The sequence below is a fragment of the Bufo bufo genome, chromosome 6 (genome assembly GCF_905171765.1).
Source record: "Bufo bufo chromosome 6, aBufBuf1.1, whole genome shotgun sequence".
Classification (NCBI taxonomy): Eukaryota; Metazoa; Chordata; class Amphibia; order Anura; family Bufonidae; genus Bufo; species Bufo bufo.
Window position 1 is genome coordinate 58,122,923 of NC_053394.1, and position 17,483 is coordinate 58,140,405.

General features: G+C 45.1%; 1 protein-coding gene across 2 annotated transcripts in view; it reads left to right on the forward strand.

Moving 5' to 3' along the window:
- The window catches only part of ADGRA1 (adhesion G protein-coupled receptor A1), a 926,644-nt gene that overhangs the window by 815,539 nt on the left and 93,622 nt on the right, over positions 1–17,483 (forward strand). For both annotated transcript variants that reach the window (XM_040434818.1, XM_040434819.1), the window contains one exon: positions 8,310–8,433. In XM_040434818.1, the coding sequence (XP_040290752.1) occupies positions 8,310–8,433 (124 nt within the window). The remainder of the gene's footprint in view (positions 1–8,309; positions 8,434–17,483) is intronic.

Genomic DNA, 17,483 nt, shown 5'->3' on the forward strand with positions numbered 1-17,483 from the left:
AAACAAGAGACAAAAGGAATACGTCAGTGAATGGAGGAAGGAGGAGAGAGCATCCCAGAAGCTGATGGTGTACCAGAGCCTGCAGAGAGACTACAAACTGGCCCCATACCTGGAAAAACTAGGGAACCCCAGAGACCGGAAAATCCTGAGCCGCTACAGACTGAGCGCCCATAGCCTGGTCATAGAATCCGAACGGCATCGACAGAGCTACATGCCTAGAGAAAGCAGACTGTGCCAGCAGTGCCACCTGGAGGCGGTGGAGGATGAGGCTCACTTCCTGATATACTGTCCCAAAGAGGGGGACATCCAGTTTTGGAGACTCTCTGATCTACTCCCAGACTTCAGCTTCATGGAGGAGGAAGAGAAGCTACCCATCCTGCTGGGAGAGGAAGAGAACACTGTGGACATAGCAGCACACTATATCAGTGCCTGCCACAGACTGAGAGGAGCCTGATGTGCCATGGACTCCGATACCCTGACCCGGGGTGTGTCCACCCCCCCTCCCCCCGTCATGATACTCCGCGGACTCCTATACACCAACCTCGGGTGTGTCCCCATTTCTCAACCCCCTATTTCCCACATGCTTTGGCAATACTAATGTATAATTTTAGACCTGCCAATAAAGCTTTTTTGATTTGATTTGATATATGGATAGACAGATAGATAGATAGATAGATAGATAGATAGATAATAGATAGATATGATATTAGATAAAAGAGCGATAGATTGCTAAATAGGTAGATAGATGATAGATAGATAGATAGATAGATAGAAGAGATAGATAGATAGATAGATAGATAGATAGATAGATAGATAGATAGATAGATATGAGATAGATAGATAGATAGATAGATAGATAGATAGATAGATAGATAGAAGAGATAGATAGATAGATAGATAGATAGATGAGATAGATAGATACACAAAGCAAAAAAAATGGCAGCACAAGACAACAAAATATCAAGTGGTGCAAGCCCAAAGGGACAAGACAATCACCCAGAAATATTTTTAAAAAAAATAGCAAAACAGGCAGCACTCTCAAAGTGAAATGCAGGACGCGACTGAAGCCTTTCTCAAGCAACTAGTGACAGTGACCATGAAATATATAAATATAAAGTGCAGGTGCATATCATAATTCATCAATCAACAAAAATATTCATACAAATATGAGATAAAGTGCTGACATAGTGCAAGAATACATCAGTGAACCATGATTGTACAAGGCAATAATATACATAATCGTGCAGAAATATAACTCATTCCAAAAAGCTTATAAATATAAAATACTGTTAATCACGCAATTAATAAAATGAAAAACATATGTGTAGATCATTTGTACTTAGTGATTATAATGGCTATCAAGAAATCGCGCCATATTACGGCATTCACAAACAGAGACTGCGCAAGTCCCAAGTTGCCGAGAGGAAGCGAAAAGATACGTAGCTATTGCGCATGCGCACTTGACCTGTTTCACGTGCTCATTTTACATATGGTTTTGTAGTAACCTTTGTGCATTGTGCGCATGTTGCGCATGCGCGGTAGCTACCTTTTCGCTTCCTCTCGGCAACTTGGGACTGGCGCAGATAGATAGATAGATAGGTATATGCCCCTTAGGAAGTTAAAATGTCTCCTAGATACAAAATGTCTTCTGCTAATAGCAGGTTCTTTCATTTAGCTTCCCTGTATAGACTTAACAATAGAACGGAGTGGATTTTCAGTGAATGAGTCTGACGAAGAACTAGCATTTTGGTTTTGCTCTGTGAGCACATAAAATAGTGTAATATAAATGTGGAAGTGTATTAGGTTTAGGTAATGCCGTTCCAGGAACGTTTACAATTTCACAGGTACCGGTAGTTTGCTGACGGCATGAAAAAAACTTGGCTTATTGTTAACATTTTAATACAGATGATCTCTTGTGCTGCAGCGGAGGCATTAACAATATTCTTTACTCAAGGACAGATTTGCATTTCCCACATATTTACGCTGAAAACCTTTTTTATCTGCTAATTTTGCTGAAACAGTTTTTTCCAGGAAGTGAATGCCAGTCTACATACAGATTACCTGGCCTAGATCACTTATTTTCTCTATCCTACCATAGAAAACCTGCGAAATGCATTTGCACCCTAGATCACCATGAATGTTGATAACAAAGGGAACCTGTCAAAAGACCGTGCTCCCCCGCTGAGCAGCTGCAGACCAGCCATGGAATGCAGGACTCCCCTCGATCTGTAGTCCTTGTCTCTTAAAAGGGTTGTCCGGGTTCAGAGCTGAACCCCAACATAACCTCATCCATACTCATTTAGCATGTATGAGTGGAGAATCGAAGCATTTCTTGCATTGCACAGGGCAAGGGCCTTTTCTTTACTTCAGAAGAGTATGGTAGGCAGAGACTTCCGCCTAGCAGTGATCCCGGTGATGTCACCGGCACTCATACATTCTAAATGAAGATGAGGTTATGTCCGATGTAAGAAGGTACAAGGATTCATTGTGGATGATAGATACGTGTCACCGAGGTTCCTGGCCTCGGTGACAGCCGGTTTTTATGTGTCAGCAGCAGTTGCTGTTTGACACTTTGATACTTAGTATGGCTGTAATAGCTGATCCAGGACGGCTCTTACTGGGAGTAGTCAAAGTGCTGGGTGGGTGACTACTCTTCATGTTCCAGACCGGGTTTTGCCAGGCATAAAAACCAGCCAGCACTGCCAGGTGGAGAAGATTACCTCCGTCTGACAGTGGAGCTCTGTGTTGGGATACGCGGCTTGAGCCAGGCTGGAGGGCTCAGGCCCCTGTGAGGGCGAACAGGCCACCTAACGCCTGCCTGTGGACCTGACAAGGCAGAACTTACAACAGGGTGTGAAGTAACACACATATGAACTTTTTATGTATGTGAACGATCACCAAGCAACTTGCGTTTTTTTGTTTTGCTGTCACGTGTGAATAAACACTGATGTTTTGAACCAAGAACTTGTACTTTGCCTCTGTGCTGCACCCGCTAATCCTAACTACCAAAGCGAATCCCCACACCGGGTTCAGCTGAATGAGTCTTTATGAGCTGTTAGAAAAGTCCAGATAAGGGCTTTTTTTTTTTTAACACTTTTTATTAGTTTTACAAAGGATATATATAGTAAATAATTTTGAATAACGTTCAAAGTGTGACCTGTACATAGTTCCTTATACAATACCCTTAGCCTTCAACACCCCCCCTCCCCTCTCTCCCCCCCCACTCCCTTCCATTCTCAGCATGTCAGATAGCATCATTTCATGTTAGTCAGGTCACTTGGATTTTTGTATACGTGTGTTGATTTTATACTTTATATTGTAAAGTTTATTTTTGTTATGGTTTGTATTGTGTTTTTGTATATTTTATATATTACGCCTTGTCTTATATTGGTCTTGTCTCTTAGTCTTCGTTCACATCACCGTTCAGCCTTTCTATTCTTCTGCTCCGTTATAGGAGCAGGAAAACAGAAAGGACGGATTCGGCACATAACTGAGCCGAACGGAACCTAAGGACCCTATAGACTATAATGGGGTCCGTTAGGTTTCCGCTCAGAAGAAGATTTTTGTATTGGAGAGAAAAGTAGTGCAGGCAGGACCTTTGTCTCTGCTTCAAAAATCTTCTTCTGAGCGGAAACCTAACAGACCCCATTATAGTCTATGGCAGGGGTGCTCAACCGGCGGCCCTCCAGCTGTTGTAAAACTGCAACTTCCACCATGCCCTGCTGTAGACTGTTAGCTGTAGGCTGTTCAGGCATGCTGGGAGTTGTAGTTTTACAACAGCTGGAGGGCCGCAGGTTGAGCATGCCTGGTCTATGGGGTCCTTAGGATCCATTCGGCTCAGTTATGTGCCGAATCTGTCCTTTCCGTTTTCCTGCTCCGTTTAGGAAGGCTGACTTGACTACTTCAATCATTGTTGGACATTTTGGGTTTAGCCAATTCGCCAGCAAACATCTCTTGGCTGCTAATAATTAATAAGTGTAGTACCTTTGGCAGTGGTTCACACCCAGGCACAGTTTAAAACACCACCAAGTGTAGGTCATTCACTACTGTAATATTAAAGTTATGCTTTATATGTTGCCTCATGTTTTCTCAAAATAGTTGGGATTTCGGACATGTCCATAGGCCTTGATATAAGTTTGTATTTTCCTTTTTACATTTAGAACAGGAAGTTATTTTATCAGACTGACCTCCTCTTGTAAAGAAACCATATATTGCTCTGTGCATTATGTGATATTGTGTATCTCTACATACCTCATATACAGTGCACCTGCGCACCAACTCCCAGCCTTTTAGTATATCTACTGGTGTATCTATCTCTGGGATGTCCTTCTTCCACTGTTTAAAGATGTTACACACTTGTGTTTTAGATATATAGTGGCGTATATCTTTTTAAATAGTGGATAGCGTTATTTGTTCCTCTGGTTGTCCTTTTAATGAGTCACAGTTATTCTGTTGATATTCAGGTGTGTAGTCTCTTAGTTTTTCTCTTAATATTCCCACTATCCTATAATAGAGTAGGAAAGAAGACTTGTCAATCCCCGTCCTACTTCCTAATGTCACCATCAAACCATTTTTCTTCACTAGGCCACCAGAAATGTCGCCATCAAACCATTGTACTTCGCTAAGCCTTCAGGAATGTCACCATCAAACCATTTTCTTCCCTTAGGCCACCAGGGATGTATCTCTTAAACTGGACTGTTACTAATAACAACTAACATTAAGGCCTCATGCAAACGGCCGTTGTTCTGGTCCGCATCCGAGCCGCCGTTTTGGAGGCTCGGATGCGGACCCATTCACTTCAATGGGGCCGCAAAAGATTCGGACAGCACTCCGTGTGCTGTCCACATCCGTTGCTCCGTTCCGTGGCCCCGCTAAAAAAATATAACATGTCCTATTCTTGTCCGCGCTTTGCGGACAAGAATAGGCATTTATATTAAAGGCTGTCCACACGCCATCCGTGTTTTGCGAATCCGCGATTTGTGGACCACAAAACACACCACTGTCGTGTGCATGAGGCCTTATGGCTCCACAAATACACAACGCCACAAATACAATGTCCTCACCATATGGACATGGTACACTTTTTTCCCCATGGTCTATTCAGAAAAGGCTTCTTAAAGGAATAATTCAGTAGAACTGCAGAGAAAATGGAAAGTATTGCAATCATCATAATGTAACATTAATTGGAAATGAGCAAATAATTTAAAATTCATGTGCGTGTCCACCAATCAGTCAGCTGAATTTTGATGTCTGATCCATTTCAGAGTCGGACTGGCCCACCAGAGTACCAGAGGATTCTATGGTGGGCCCAAGCCCTAATACCATAATGGGCTCCAAAAGTCCAGAAGAAACAAACCCATTTGAATCTTCCTTTTGGGCTAATCACTTGGCGCTAGGGTCTCTTTCATTGAATCAAAACCTATTAGAATTTATTGATACCATGGAGGTTGGGCCCCAAAAAATTTCCTTTGGTGGGTCCACACTGCAGACAGACATCCTACTGATCCTGACTTACAGGCTGTTTTTAAGTCCCTGTGCCAGGACATGAAATTCTGTATAAGAATTGTTAGAAACCTGGCTGTCCTGGTGTAGTACAATGTTTTTAGGGGATGACCAAAAAATAGCCAACACACATGAGCAATAACCTGATGGAGTTTAGCTATGACATAGGCAAAACTGTATTGAAGGCTTGATACAGTATATGGTGTAAGAAGGTACAAAGAATCATCGTGGATGATAGGTACGTGTCACTGAGGTTCCTGGCCTTGGTGGAGTAAGAGTCGGTTTTTATGTGTCAGCAGTAGTTGCTGTTTGACACCTTAATACTTAGTATGGCTGTAATAGCTGATCCGGGGCGGCTCTTACTGGGAGTAGTCAAAGTGCTGGGTGGGTGACTACTCCCCATGTTCCAGACCAGGTTTTGCCAGGCCTAAAAACCAGCCAGCACTACCAGGTGAGGAGGATTACCTCAGTCTGACAGTGGAGTTCAGGAGGTGTGTGTGCTGGGATCTGAGGCTTGTGCCATGCTGGAGGGCTGAGACCCGTCTGTAAGGGAAAGGGGCCCCCTAAAAACCTGCTATGGACTGCTGGTGGCAGAACTGCCAACAAGGTGATTTTTGCTGTGTCGACCTTTCATTTTGTGTGAACTAACACCAAGACTGCAAAGTGACGTTTTGTTTTTGCTTTATGTGTAAATAAACACGGAAGTTTGATTTAAGAACTGGTAATTTGCCTCTGTACTGCGTGCGCACACCCTGTCTACCAGACAGAATCCCCACAATGGATATCAGCATAGAGGATACGTGGTTTCTCCACCTGGATTTCTTGTGTTTGTACCCTTGTTCTAAAGGGAGATGGGATGTAACACACAAACAGCGATGGAGTGCATCCGGTGATTTGGGAGCTGACATGGTAGTTGGTCCTCACTTTCTAGATCAGGGATCAGCAATCTTGGACACTCCAGCTGCTGTGAAACTACAACTCCCAGCATGCAAGCATGCTCAGCTGTTCTTCTAATTCCCACAGAAGTGAATAAAGCATTCTGGGAGTTGTAGTTTCTGAACAACTGGAGTGCCAGAGGTTGCCGATTCCTGTTCTAGATCAACACCCAGATGGGCTGTCTTACCAATGATTTTTATTATTACATGTATATAATGGCAGCAACTTATCTTGACGTCACAGAAGAAGACACTAGAGCAGGTCGAAACATGTTGCTGTCATTATATACGTGCAATAATAGGATATTGTTGGTATTATGACAACTCCTGGCATTGATCTAGAATGTGAGGACTGTCATCGCTTAGCTCACTGGATCCACTCTGTTACTGGTTGCATTCTATGTGGATTGTTAATAGCCTCTTTGTGCCAGTACATTGGTGCTCAATGTGGATTGTTAATAACCTTAGTGTGTCAGAACATGGATGTGCCACGTAGATTGGTAATAACCTCACTGTGTCAGTACATGGGATGCTCTGCATATGCAGTTCTCCTCAGTACAGGAGTTATCTGCAAATGTTATTTAATGTTATGTACTGTAATGTAAGTTATTGTTATTCTATGCAATGTAGTGCATACTCAGTATATCTATGCATGGTGTAGGCATGGCCAGGGTTATTAATCCTGGCCCAGCCCTTGCAGGAGCTTAGGGTGTGGGTGGGCTCCATCCCTAGCTCTAGGCAGTTGAAGGGAGAGCTTAAAGAGAGTAGGAAACAGATAAGGTGTGCTTCTCTCCTCAGGATTTCAGCTTCAAGAATCTGTGGGGGCCCCTGCTTCTGCTACAGCAAGAGAGAAAGAAAGATGAGATTGGAGAATGGGCTTGGCCAGGCAAGGAGTCAGTTAGCAAGGTCACCTGCATAAAGCTTTCCAGACCCTGCTGCTGTGGAGGGGTAACAAATTAAGACACCCTACACACCTCAGCAATTATTTGACCAGTTATATCATTGAACTTTCACTCCACCGTGCGAATTGCAGGCATTATTATTAGAATACAATAGCCAGCCAGAGATTCTAGAGAGAGAGAGATACTTTAGAAAGATAACATACCAGAGGGCCATTGCTTCCAACATTACCTAACTTGTGCAGACATCTGTGAAGAATTTTAACTGTGTACAGACTGCTGCTGGATATACTATAATTCCTATTTTGCATTTAAGTAAAGAAGGACATTTGTTGTGTTAAAGATTGCCTGGTTTACTGACTATTACATCATCACAGATTGGGAATTGCTCTATTTCTCGTTCTGCCTTGCATCCACACAGATATTTAACATCAAGGGCACCCCCAAATAACTATCTGGCAGGAGCCTTAACTACAGGGAGGGCCTCGAAGGAAGAAAGGGTGCTCCTTCCTCTCACTACACCAGCCCTAGGGAGCCATGGCCTGAGGCAGACCACTGTGACATATACTATAGTCAGAGCCACTCCCTTCTTCTGCTCCGGCTCCTCAAGGGCTCGCTGCATCTGTATGTGGGTTGTTAATAGCCTCATTCTTCTAGTTCATGGGATGCTCTACATGTATGTATGTTAATAGCCTCACTGTGCCAGTTAACAGTTTTTTCACCTTTCAAAAACTAGGACCATGCAAAAAGTTTAAAAAAAAAACTCCAGCATCTTTTGCCTAGGTTTGTATGTCATAATGTTTAAATATGAGCTTTGTAAAGGGAGCAACTGGTTAAATCTCTCATTGGTTCTTGAATTATGAGCACAGCTTGTCCTCTCTCTATATTCAAACAAAGCATAAACTATTTTTATAATTAAGTCTGCTTTTATATTACATGCCCACACTTAATCTGTCTTTGTTTTCATCTGCAGCACTATCCGAATCAGCAGAAAAGGATGGCATATGTTGCTTAATTTCTGTTTCCACACTGCGCTCACTTTTGCTGTGTTTGCTGGAGGAATCAATCGAACAGGCTATCCCATCATATGCCAGTCTGTAAGTAATGCTCGCAGCTTTGTTTATGAGAATTGTTGAGATGCAGACTAAATGATCTCAGTAGACACTCAGCTGCCGCCATGTAATATACATCACTGATTCTGGAAATACCGTGTCTGCAAACAGGATTGGACTTATATATTGGCACGCCACAGATGGTACCTTAATGTGAATGCTCATCTGTGAACACCATTTTATTTACCAAAGTCCAAAATTCTGTGCTGATAAATTTCAAAATATTTCTTTAAAGTGGCTGTCTGTTTTTTTAATTCGGATCTCTAAATCTCCTATACATACTGTGTATAGACATACATGATAAAAATGTTGCCCTCCTAAGGCCACCACTAGAGGGAGTCTACGGTATACTTCACCTAAAGCAGCTGAGTCTTAAGTCAAGTCAACCTTTAAAGAGGTTTCCAAACCCAAAAAATAAACTCCAGTGAAGGGAAGACAAAAAAAAAAATCCCTGCTATTCCCCCACTGCTGGTGCTGTGGTCCAGTCATGTCCTAAGCACAACGAAGCAGCAAATCAGTAGAAGATGCATTATCGATGCCAGGCCACCATAGTGACCCGTGATGACTGGGCAGTAGACTATGGCACTGGCAATATGAAAACTCACAGCTATATTAGACTCAATTCACAGTACCACTGTAGCTTCTGTTTATAACAGAAGCTACAATGCACTGCTAGGTCCATAGTACAATATATACCACTGGTGCCCAACAGACATCATTGACTGTAATGGGGTCTGTAACGTAACATGAATTCAAAAGATTTGAGAATGAATAAGCTTACGCAGCTAAGTGAATGAATATATTTACTAAGTGATTAAATATACGATCCTCTGCCAAAGAAACACTAGCCTAAATGTGGAGTAGGGATCCGGTCAGCCATTCTATAACCCATGACTGTCTACCACGTTATAACACATGACCAACACCATAGGGTATACAAAAGAGAGGGCAAATCAATACTTACATCCTACCTAGGATGAAGTGCCTAGTTGAATACCAATTATTTCTTAGTGAAGACCACACTTATTTAAGGGAAAGCTTGAAGAGGGTAGGTAACAGATAAGGTGTGCTTCTCTCCTCAGGCTTTCAGCTTCAAGAATCTGTGGGGCCTCTGCTTCTGCTACAGCAAGAGAGAAAGAAAGATGAGATTGGAGAATCTGCTTGGCCAGGCAAGGAGTCAGTTAGCAAGGTCACCTGCATAAAGCTTTTTAGACCCTGCTGCTGTGGAGGGGTAACAAATTAAGACACCCTACACACCTCAGCAATTATTTGACCAGTTATATCATTGAACCTTCACGCCACCGTGCGAATTGCAGGCATTTTTAATAGAATACAGTCGCCAGCCAGAGATTCTAGAGAGAGAGATACTTTAGAAAGACAACATACCAGAGGGCCATTGCTTCCAACATTACCTAACTTGTGCACAGACATCTGGGGAGAATTTCTACTGTGTACAGACTGCTGTTGGATGTACTATAATTCCTATTTTGCATTCAAGTAAAGAAGGACATTTGTTGTTTTAAAGATGGCCTTGGTTACTGACTACTACATCATCATAGATTGGGAATTGCGCTATTTCACGCTCTGCCTTGCATCCACACAGATATTTAATTCTTATTGCAGACCACACTTATTCCCATCAGCCCCTCCTCCAGTGTGCCTCACGCATGTCTCGGAGATCACTCAGGAATGTGTTCTTATCAGCACAATGGGGGATTAAACAGAATTAAAGGGGACAGAACCAATCAGTACTTAAAGGGGTTTTCCGAGTCTATGAAAATAAAATAAAAAACACTGTAGTTGCTTATTATATGATAGACTAAAACTATATGACCACCTTGATGCATGTTTTGATACAGCGCTGAGCGCTCCACATTTCTCCCATGCAGCCACTTCTTCCTGCTTCTATACTTCCTGGTTGTGGGAATGTCAACAGTGATGAGGTTGCTCTTCTTTGAATTATCCCACTGCCCTTCCCAGCAGTGCTTCTCCACGCCCCCTACTGCTATACCTCTCATACTTCCCCGCCCTCACCCATTACATCATCATCCACAGCCCAGTACTCCTCAGAGCATGCTCACTCCCTTTCTCATGGTGTAGCATGGAGCCTTCTGTGTATCTCACCTTCCCGTTAGTGTCCTAGATGATAGCCCAGTGATTCACAGGAGCAATCACACACCATAGTAATAAAGACTGTGCCAGCCATCTGACTATTCATATACTTCTCAAGACCCTGCATGTGAGCTGACTGCATATTCCTCATTAGTATTGTGGTACTCAGTCAGGCTGTGCACTGCTGCTCTCTGTTATCAGCCACTATATATATATATATATATATATATATATATATATATATATATATATTGTAGGAAAGCGCAAGGGGCTGTCTTTGACGGAAGATATGTGTCACCAAGGTTCCTGGCCTCGGTGAGGTAAGAGCCGGTAATTTTAAGTGTCAGCGGCAGCTAGTGCTGACTGACACTATTGGTTATTAAGTGTGGCTGTAAAGCCGATCCGGGCCGGCTCTTACTGGGAGCAGCCAAAGTGCAGGGTGGGTGGCTGTTCCCCACGTTTCAGGCATGGTTTTGGCTAGGGATATAAAACCCAGCCAGCAGTCTCAGCTGGGTGTGGATTATCCTCCATTTCACAGTGAATATCTGTGGAGTCTCTGTGGTTTGGGATCTGCATATTGTGTGCCGTACTAAAGGGCTGAGAACCGCATTGCTGGGAAGCAGGCCCTAAAGCCTGTTGAGGACTGCTACTACCAAAACCACTGACAAGGTAAATGCTTTTTGTTCTGTGGACTTGCCATAGTGTGAATGAACAGCAAGACGACAAACTGTCATTTTTGTTTATGTGTGAATAAACAATGCACTGTTTAAGTCAAAGACTTAGTTTTTGCCTCTGTACTGCATCCGCTAATCTGCCTACCAGAGCGAATCCCCACATTTGGTGTCGGATGCGGGCAAATGCAGTGAGGCAGGTCTGAAGGTCGAAAAGTTTTTGTTTTCCCGGGCACAAGTGCATTTTTTATATTAAGCCGGCAAGGTTGCGACCCGAGGCCCCTGACAAAATGGAGGCGGTTGTGAAAGCCCTCGTGGAGGCTAACTTGCAGCAGTGGGAGGCTAACAAGCAGCAACAAGAAACTAACCAGCTGCTATTACAACATGTAATGGCATTGCAAGCGGTAGGAGCATCGCAAAACATCCAGGATTCCTGGAAGGCTGTCCGCGAGGTGATTCCTAAGATGACCCCCTCGGATGACGTCGAGACCTATCTGACGGTCTTTGAAAAGGTGGCCGTGAGGGAAAAGTTACCCTGAGACCAGTGGGCTGAGGTCGTCGCACCGTTCCTGGCGTCTGGTTCCCCGCAAGTATTTTTTGATCTCTCAATGATCAAGCGGCCAACTACCCAACAGTAAAAGGTGAGATCCTGGCGAGACTTGGGGTGAATGTATTGGTCCAGGCCCAGCGGGTGCATCAGAGGGAATTTAACCCGGCTATACCCTCCAGACAACAATTTTATGGTCTGCTGCCCCGATTGCAAAAATGGCTGCAGGCTGACATTTTGACTCCCACTGCTATGTTGGATCGGCTGTTGGCGGACGTGTTTTGGAGGGCTTTGCCGTACCCTCTCCAGCACTGGATCGGCCAGGTGTCTCCGGATAATGCCTTGGAGATGGTCGACCTGGAGGAGCGCTACGAGGCCACCGGAAATCTGCAGGTGGGTTCTTTTGGGTGGGGGCCAGTCAAACCCTGGAAATCTCCTCTCCAAACCCGGCGGCTGATGCCAGCCTAACCCGTCTGGGACATACCCCCTGCAGACCTAGCACCGGTGGTCTGCTGGTGGTGTCACGAGCCTGGACACATAAGAGCCGACTGTCCCCATCAGGGTGAACCCATGGATACCAATTATGGCTACCGCCACTCATTGTATGCCAGGAAGCTGTGCGCCAAAGGTACCTCCGAGACTGTAGACAATAGTCACCTGTGCCAGGTGGAAGTGGGGGACACTCTGGTGGTGGCACTGCTGGATTCAGGGAGCCTGGTGTCCCTGGTAAGAGCTGCCCTGGTGCGGCCCGCCGACTATACTGGCCGAAAAGTCGGCGTTGTCTGCATTCATGGGGACTTAAAGGACTATCCCACCGCCCTGGTCTCTCTGTCAACGGTGGCCGGCAGGTGGACAAATGAGGTGGCTGTCGCCACAAAGTTACCGTGTGAGTTAATAATTGGGAGAGACTTCCCCGGTTTCCCGGCACTAAGGCCAGATACAAAAGTTACCGATACCCGGGAGACAGATGTAACCCTAGCAGAGTGGCCCGGCTCTGGGGGGAGACCAGAACCCTGGGAACCTGAGTCAGAAGGGCCAGCGGTAGGGGTGACCACCACTTCGGTGGAAGAGGGGGAGACAACCCCGCTAAGTGTGATGGTGGGAGACGTAGAGGACCTGCCGCCGGGTCCTGAGCTGGCAGACCTCAATGTCTCTGGGGATAATTTTGGTACAGCACAGCACCAGGACCCGACTCTGTCTCAAGCCTGGGAAAATGTGGTCATAGTTGAGGGTGAGCCGCAACAACCGGGTGCCGAGTCTATGTTCCCCCGTTTTGTGGTTCAACAGGAGATGCTGTACCGGATAAATCAACTACGGGGTGAACATATTAAACAGCTGGTGGTGCCCAAGGCGTATCGCAAGCTCGTGTTGGAGTTAGCCCACCAACATGTTCTTGGGGAACACCTGGGAGAGCAGAAAACGCAGGACCGGATTCTACAGCGGCTCTACTGGCCCAGTGTTTTCAGAGAGGTGAAAGAGTATTGCAAGTCTTGCCCAACCTGCCAGATAACCAGCCCCCAGCCACATTTCCGTAGTCCCCTGGTCCCTCTCCTGATTATTGAGGTTCCATTTGAGCGGATCGCTATGGATCTCATAGGCCCAGTACCGAAGTCCGCTAGAGGGCGCCAACACATCTTGGTCGTCCTTGACTACGCCACTCGGTACCCAGAGGCAGTGCCACTGCGTCGTACATCAGCCAAAATCATAGCTAAATAGTTAATAGAGATATTTTCTCAAGTGGGTCTGCCTAAAGAGGTTCTCACTGACCAAGGGACCCCTTTTATGTCCAAGGTCATGAAAGAACTCTGTAAGTTGCTCCACATAAAACAGTTCCGGACGTCCGTCTATCACCCGCAAACTGACGGCCTGGTAGAAAGGTTTAATCAAACATTAAAAAATATGTTAAAAAGAGTGGTGTCTAAGGATGGGAGGGACTGGGACCTATCTGCCCTATCTCATGTTCGCAGTGCGAGAGGTACCCCAGGCCTTTACTGGATTCTCGCTCTTTGAACTGCTGTACGGCAGATACCCTCGCGGTCTGTTGAACGTGGCCAAAGAGGCGTGGGAACAACAACCCACACCACACAAAAGTGTTTTTGAGTATGTCACCCAGATGCATAGTGTTACCTCTGGTTAGAGAGCATATGGAGGCAGCGCAGAGTAGGGTCTATAATCAGCAGGCTCGGGTCCGTAACTTTAACCCGGGTGATCGGGTATTGGTGCTGGTACCAACCATAGACAGTAAGTTCCTAGCTAGGTGGCAGGGGCCCTACGAGGTACTTGAAAAAATTGGAGAGGTAGATTACAAGGTACATCAGCCGGGGAGGCAAAAGCCGGAGCAGGTGTATCATGTGAATCTGCTCAAACCCTGGAAAGATTGGGAAACCTACGGAAGACATCTCCTCTAAACAGGCTCAGGAAGCCAGGGAGTTCATTAGTCTGAACACGGATGTGTTCTCGGACCTTTCTGGACGCACTTCCATAATCCGACATGACATTATCATTTTGCCGTAGGGAAAAGTCGGGTTAAAACCATACCGGGTACCCGAGGCTCGGCAACAAGCGCAGGAAGTGCAGCTAATGCTACAGCTAGGTGTCATCGAGGAGTCAAAAAGTGAATTGGCCAGTCCGATAATACCTAAGCCGGATGGGACATTGCGCTTCTGTAACGACTTCCGAAAACTGAATGAGGTGTCCAAGTTTGACGCATATCCCATGCCCGGAGTAGATGAGCTTATTGAGAAGTTAGGCCAAGCCCTGTATTTTTCTGTGTTGGATCTCACCAAAGGGTACTGGCAGGTATCCTTGACGGAGACTGCCAAGGAAAAAACAGCTTTTATCACGTAGTTCATCCTTACCGCAGAGCTGAGTGCAGAGTATCGAGGTCACCACATAGCAGAGCTGAGTGCGGGATATTGGGGGACACCGGAGAGCTGAGTGCTAGATATTGGGGTAATATCCTGCACTCAGCTCTGCTTTCTGGTGATCTCAATATTCTGCACTCAGCTCTGTGGTAAGGATGAACTGCTCCTTATGATTTGTGCGAGTGTGCGCACTCAGGGTAGGGAGATATGATAGAACATTTTGCACTGGAAAATCTACCTACCCGTAAGTACGGTTTCGCACATGCGCATAAAGTCATGATTTTTTGCTAATCCAGTGGATGTGCGCTTGCGCAGCGCCGCACACACCCTCTTCCAGCTGATTCCTGTGTGGCCATGTTACTTCCGGTGTGGCCGCATCACTTCCGGTATAGCGTTCTGGCAAGTTATAGAAATCTGGAAGAACACCGGCTGGAGAAGGAGGAAAGGCAGGAGGAGAGCAATGAACATGTCTCAGGGATGCCGTGGGATGGAACAAGACATCAAGGATCACGTGCACAATGAACGGCACGTGATCCTGAAGCAAGGAGGAAGCAGGGGAGTGTAGCTCGACTGGGATCCAGATCGCTGGCCCAGTAGGAAATTTTTAATTACTGTCTATTAGAAAATTAACATACACACCAGTGGGGCAAAATAAGAATAAAAAATTGAAATCTCGGAATAACCCTTTAAAAATACCTGTCTCGGCCTCTGTTGTATTCGCCGTGACACGGTTGCGATGCATACTGTTGCCTGCGGCAACTTGTAGTTGTTGCAGCATGTAGGTGGCTCCTTCTTTCCCATGGGTCCTTCCCTGTCTGGTGCCAGAGGGGTTAATTATCTGGCTGGTGTGGCTTTAGGTGTCTTAGGTGTGGCCTCTTGGCTCTTTATATGTTGTGTTGTGAGCATGAGGTCAGTTGCACTCCAGCCTTTGTGTGAGCTGGAGAGCTGCTCCTATCCTGCATATACCATCTGTCCAGTGGGAGGGCCTCCTAGCTAGACATCAATGTTACCTTTATGTCTCCCCTATGTCTTTACCTTTCCCTTGTATCTATGTTTGGTGTGGGTTATGTGCGGGGTCTGTTGTATGTCTAGTTGTCGTTACATGTCTGGCATGTGGTGTCTTTCTTCCAGCATGTTTGCTAGACATTTTCTCTGTGAGTCGCATAACCTCCAGAAGGGGGTGTCAGGGTTCCCGGAGGGGGAATCACAAGTCAGTGAGCATCTCTACCTGGGGCCGCCATGCTTTCGGTCTGCATGGGGTTCCAGTCGTCTTTGTGGCTGCGGCAGGTAAGTGCGTGTTGTTTCTGGGCTCTTACCTGCCGTTTCAGTGGCTGTTCACTGGCTGTCCTTTTCCCGCGTCTGGGATGAACAGGTTGTCTCCTGCTCCTAACCTTATTTCAGGGATCCTCAGGGCTACTCAGGGTCCAAGGTTACTGTGTATGAGCCCACCTACCATCTGGGTCTGCTCATACAGTTAGGAGTCAGGGCCAGGATTAGGGCGGATCTAGGAGGTGACCTGCTCCCTTTTCCTGGTGTTCAGGCCTAGCTGCTTCCCCGTTTTACTTAATTATACGATGGGGAGTTCCCCCACAATGACAATACCCTTACAATACAGGGTCCGTCAGATTTTTTTGTGGTTTCCATAATTTTGCAGCGCTATTCTGTCCATCAAATTTGTTAAGACAGCCAACGGAGGCTCTATGGCAGTGTGAACTGAGACTCACAGTTTGTTCCTTTTACACAGTGGGAGCCAATTGTTGAATTTATGAGGGACTTGATAACCCGTTGCCAGAAATGTGGTTCACCCATATCTTTTTGATATTTCATTTACAATACTTATGAATAAAATCATATTTTTCTGTAATACTCCAGAAGCCGGGCATTCATTATATAAACCAGTCGTTTTATGGACACGTTCTCTTATAGTAGAATTATATTACTGTATTAACTTAAAATATTGTTGAAATTGTAAACCTTTGCAGAAAAGCAGAAAAGACTCCTACCAGTCCAGATGCCACCGCCTGCATCACTTGGATAAACTATGGGGCTGATATATATTTTGTTTTTGATTGTAATTTACAGGCGATTATGTTTTTATGGTGAGAATGCATTCATGAGTATCCAGAAATATATTCGAAAAATAAATTTCCTTTCAGACCAGCGAGCGCTCAGAGCTCTTGTTATTTGCCGCATACATTACTATTTTGGTTTGTGAGCTCTCCAGTCCTGGAGATGTCTTCAATGCTAATAGAAAAAAATGTGCTTGAAGTTTTAATATTTGCTAAATTAGGAAGAACAGGATTTGCTTGGTAGAGTGAAGGGAACGTGTCTCATCGTCAAGAGAAGCTCCATCAATGGTAGATGTGGTAGATTTACCATTTAAAGAATTTCTACGTTCTTGGTGTGGATTACCATTTCCTGTAACTTCTGCATAAGGGGGTCATTTATTATCAGATATACTCCAGTGTTTGACATATATCTGGCGCAGATTGCGGCGCAAAGGTTATTTGTGCCACAATCTGCGATTTATTAATTTTTTTCCCCCGTTTTATTTTTTTCCCCCGTTCGTGGCAGGTCTAAAAAAGGGAGCGTGGTGTGGGCGGTTTAGACCCGTCTCATTTATCATTTTCTACGCCTGTTTTCCTTGCTGGTGTAGATTAGAACAGGCGGCGGACTTAAGAGCAGCCAGTGCAAAGGGGTATTAAGACCCCCTTGGTGCTTATACGAGGAGATAGACAAACAGATAGATATATAGATAGATATATGAGATAGTTAGATACTAGATAGATAGATTGTCTAAGCAGTGGGACACCCTGTAATTAGCTTATATGAAGGGGACGC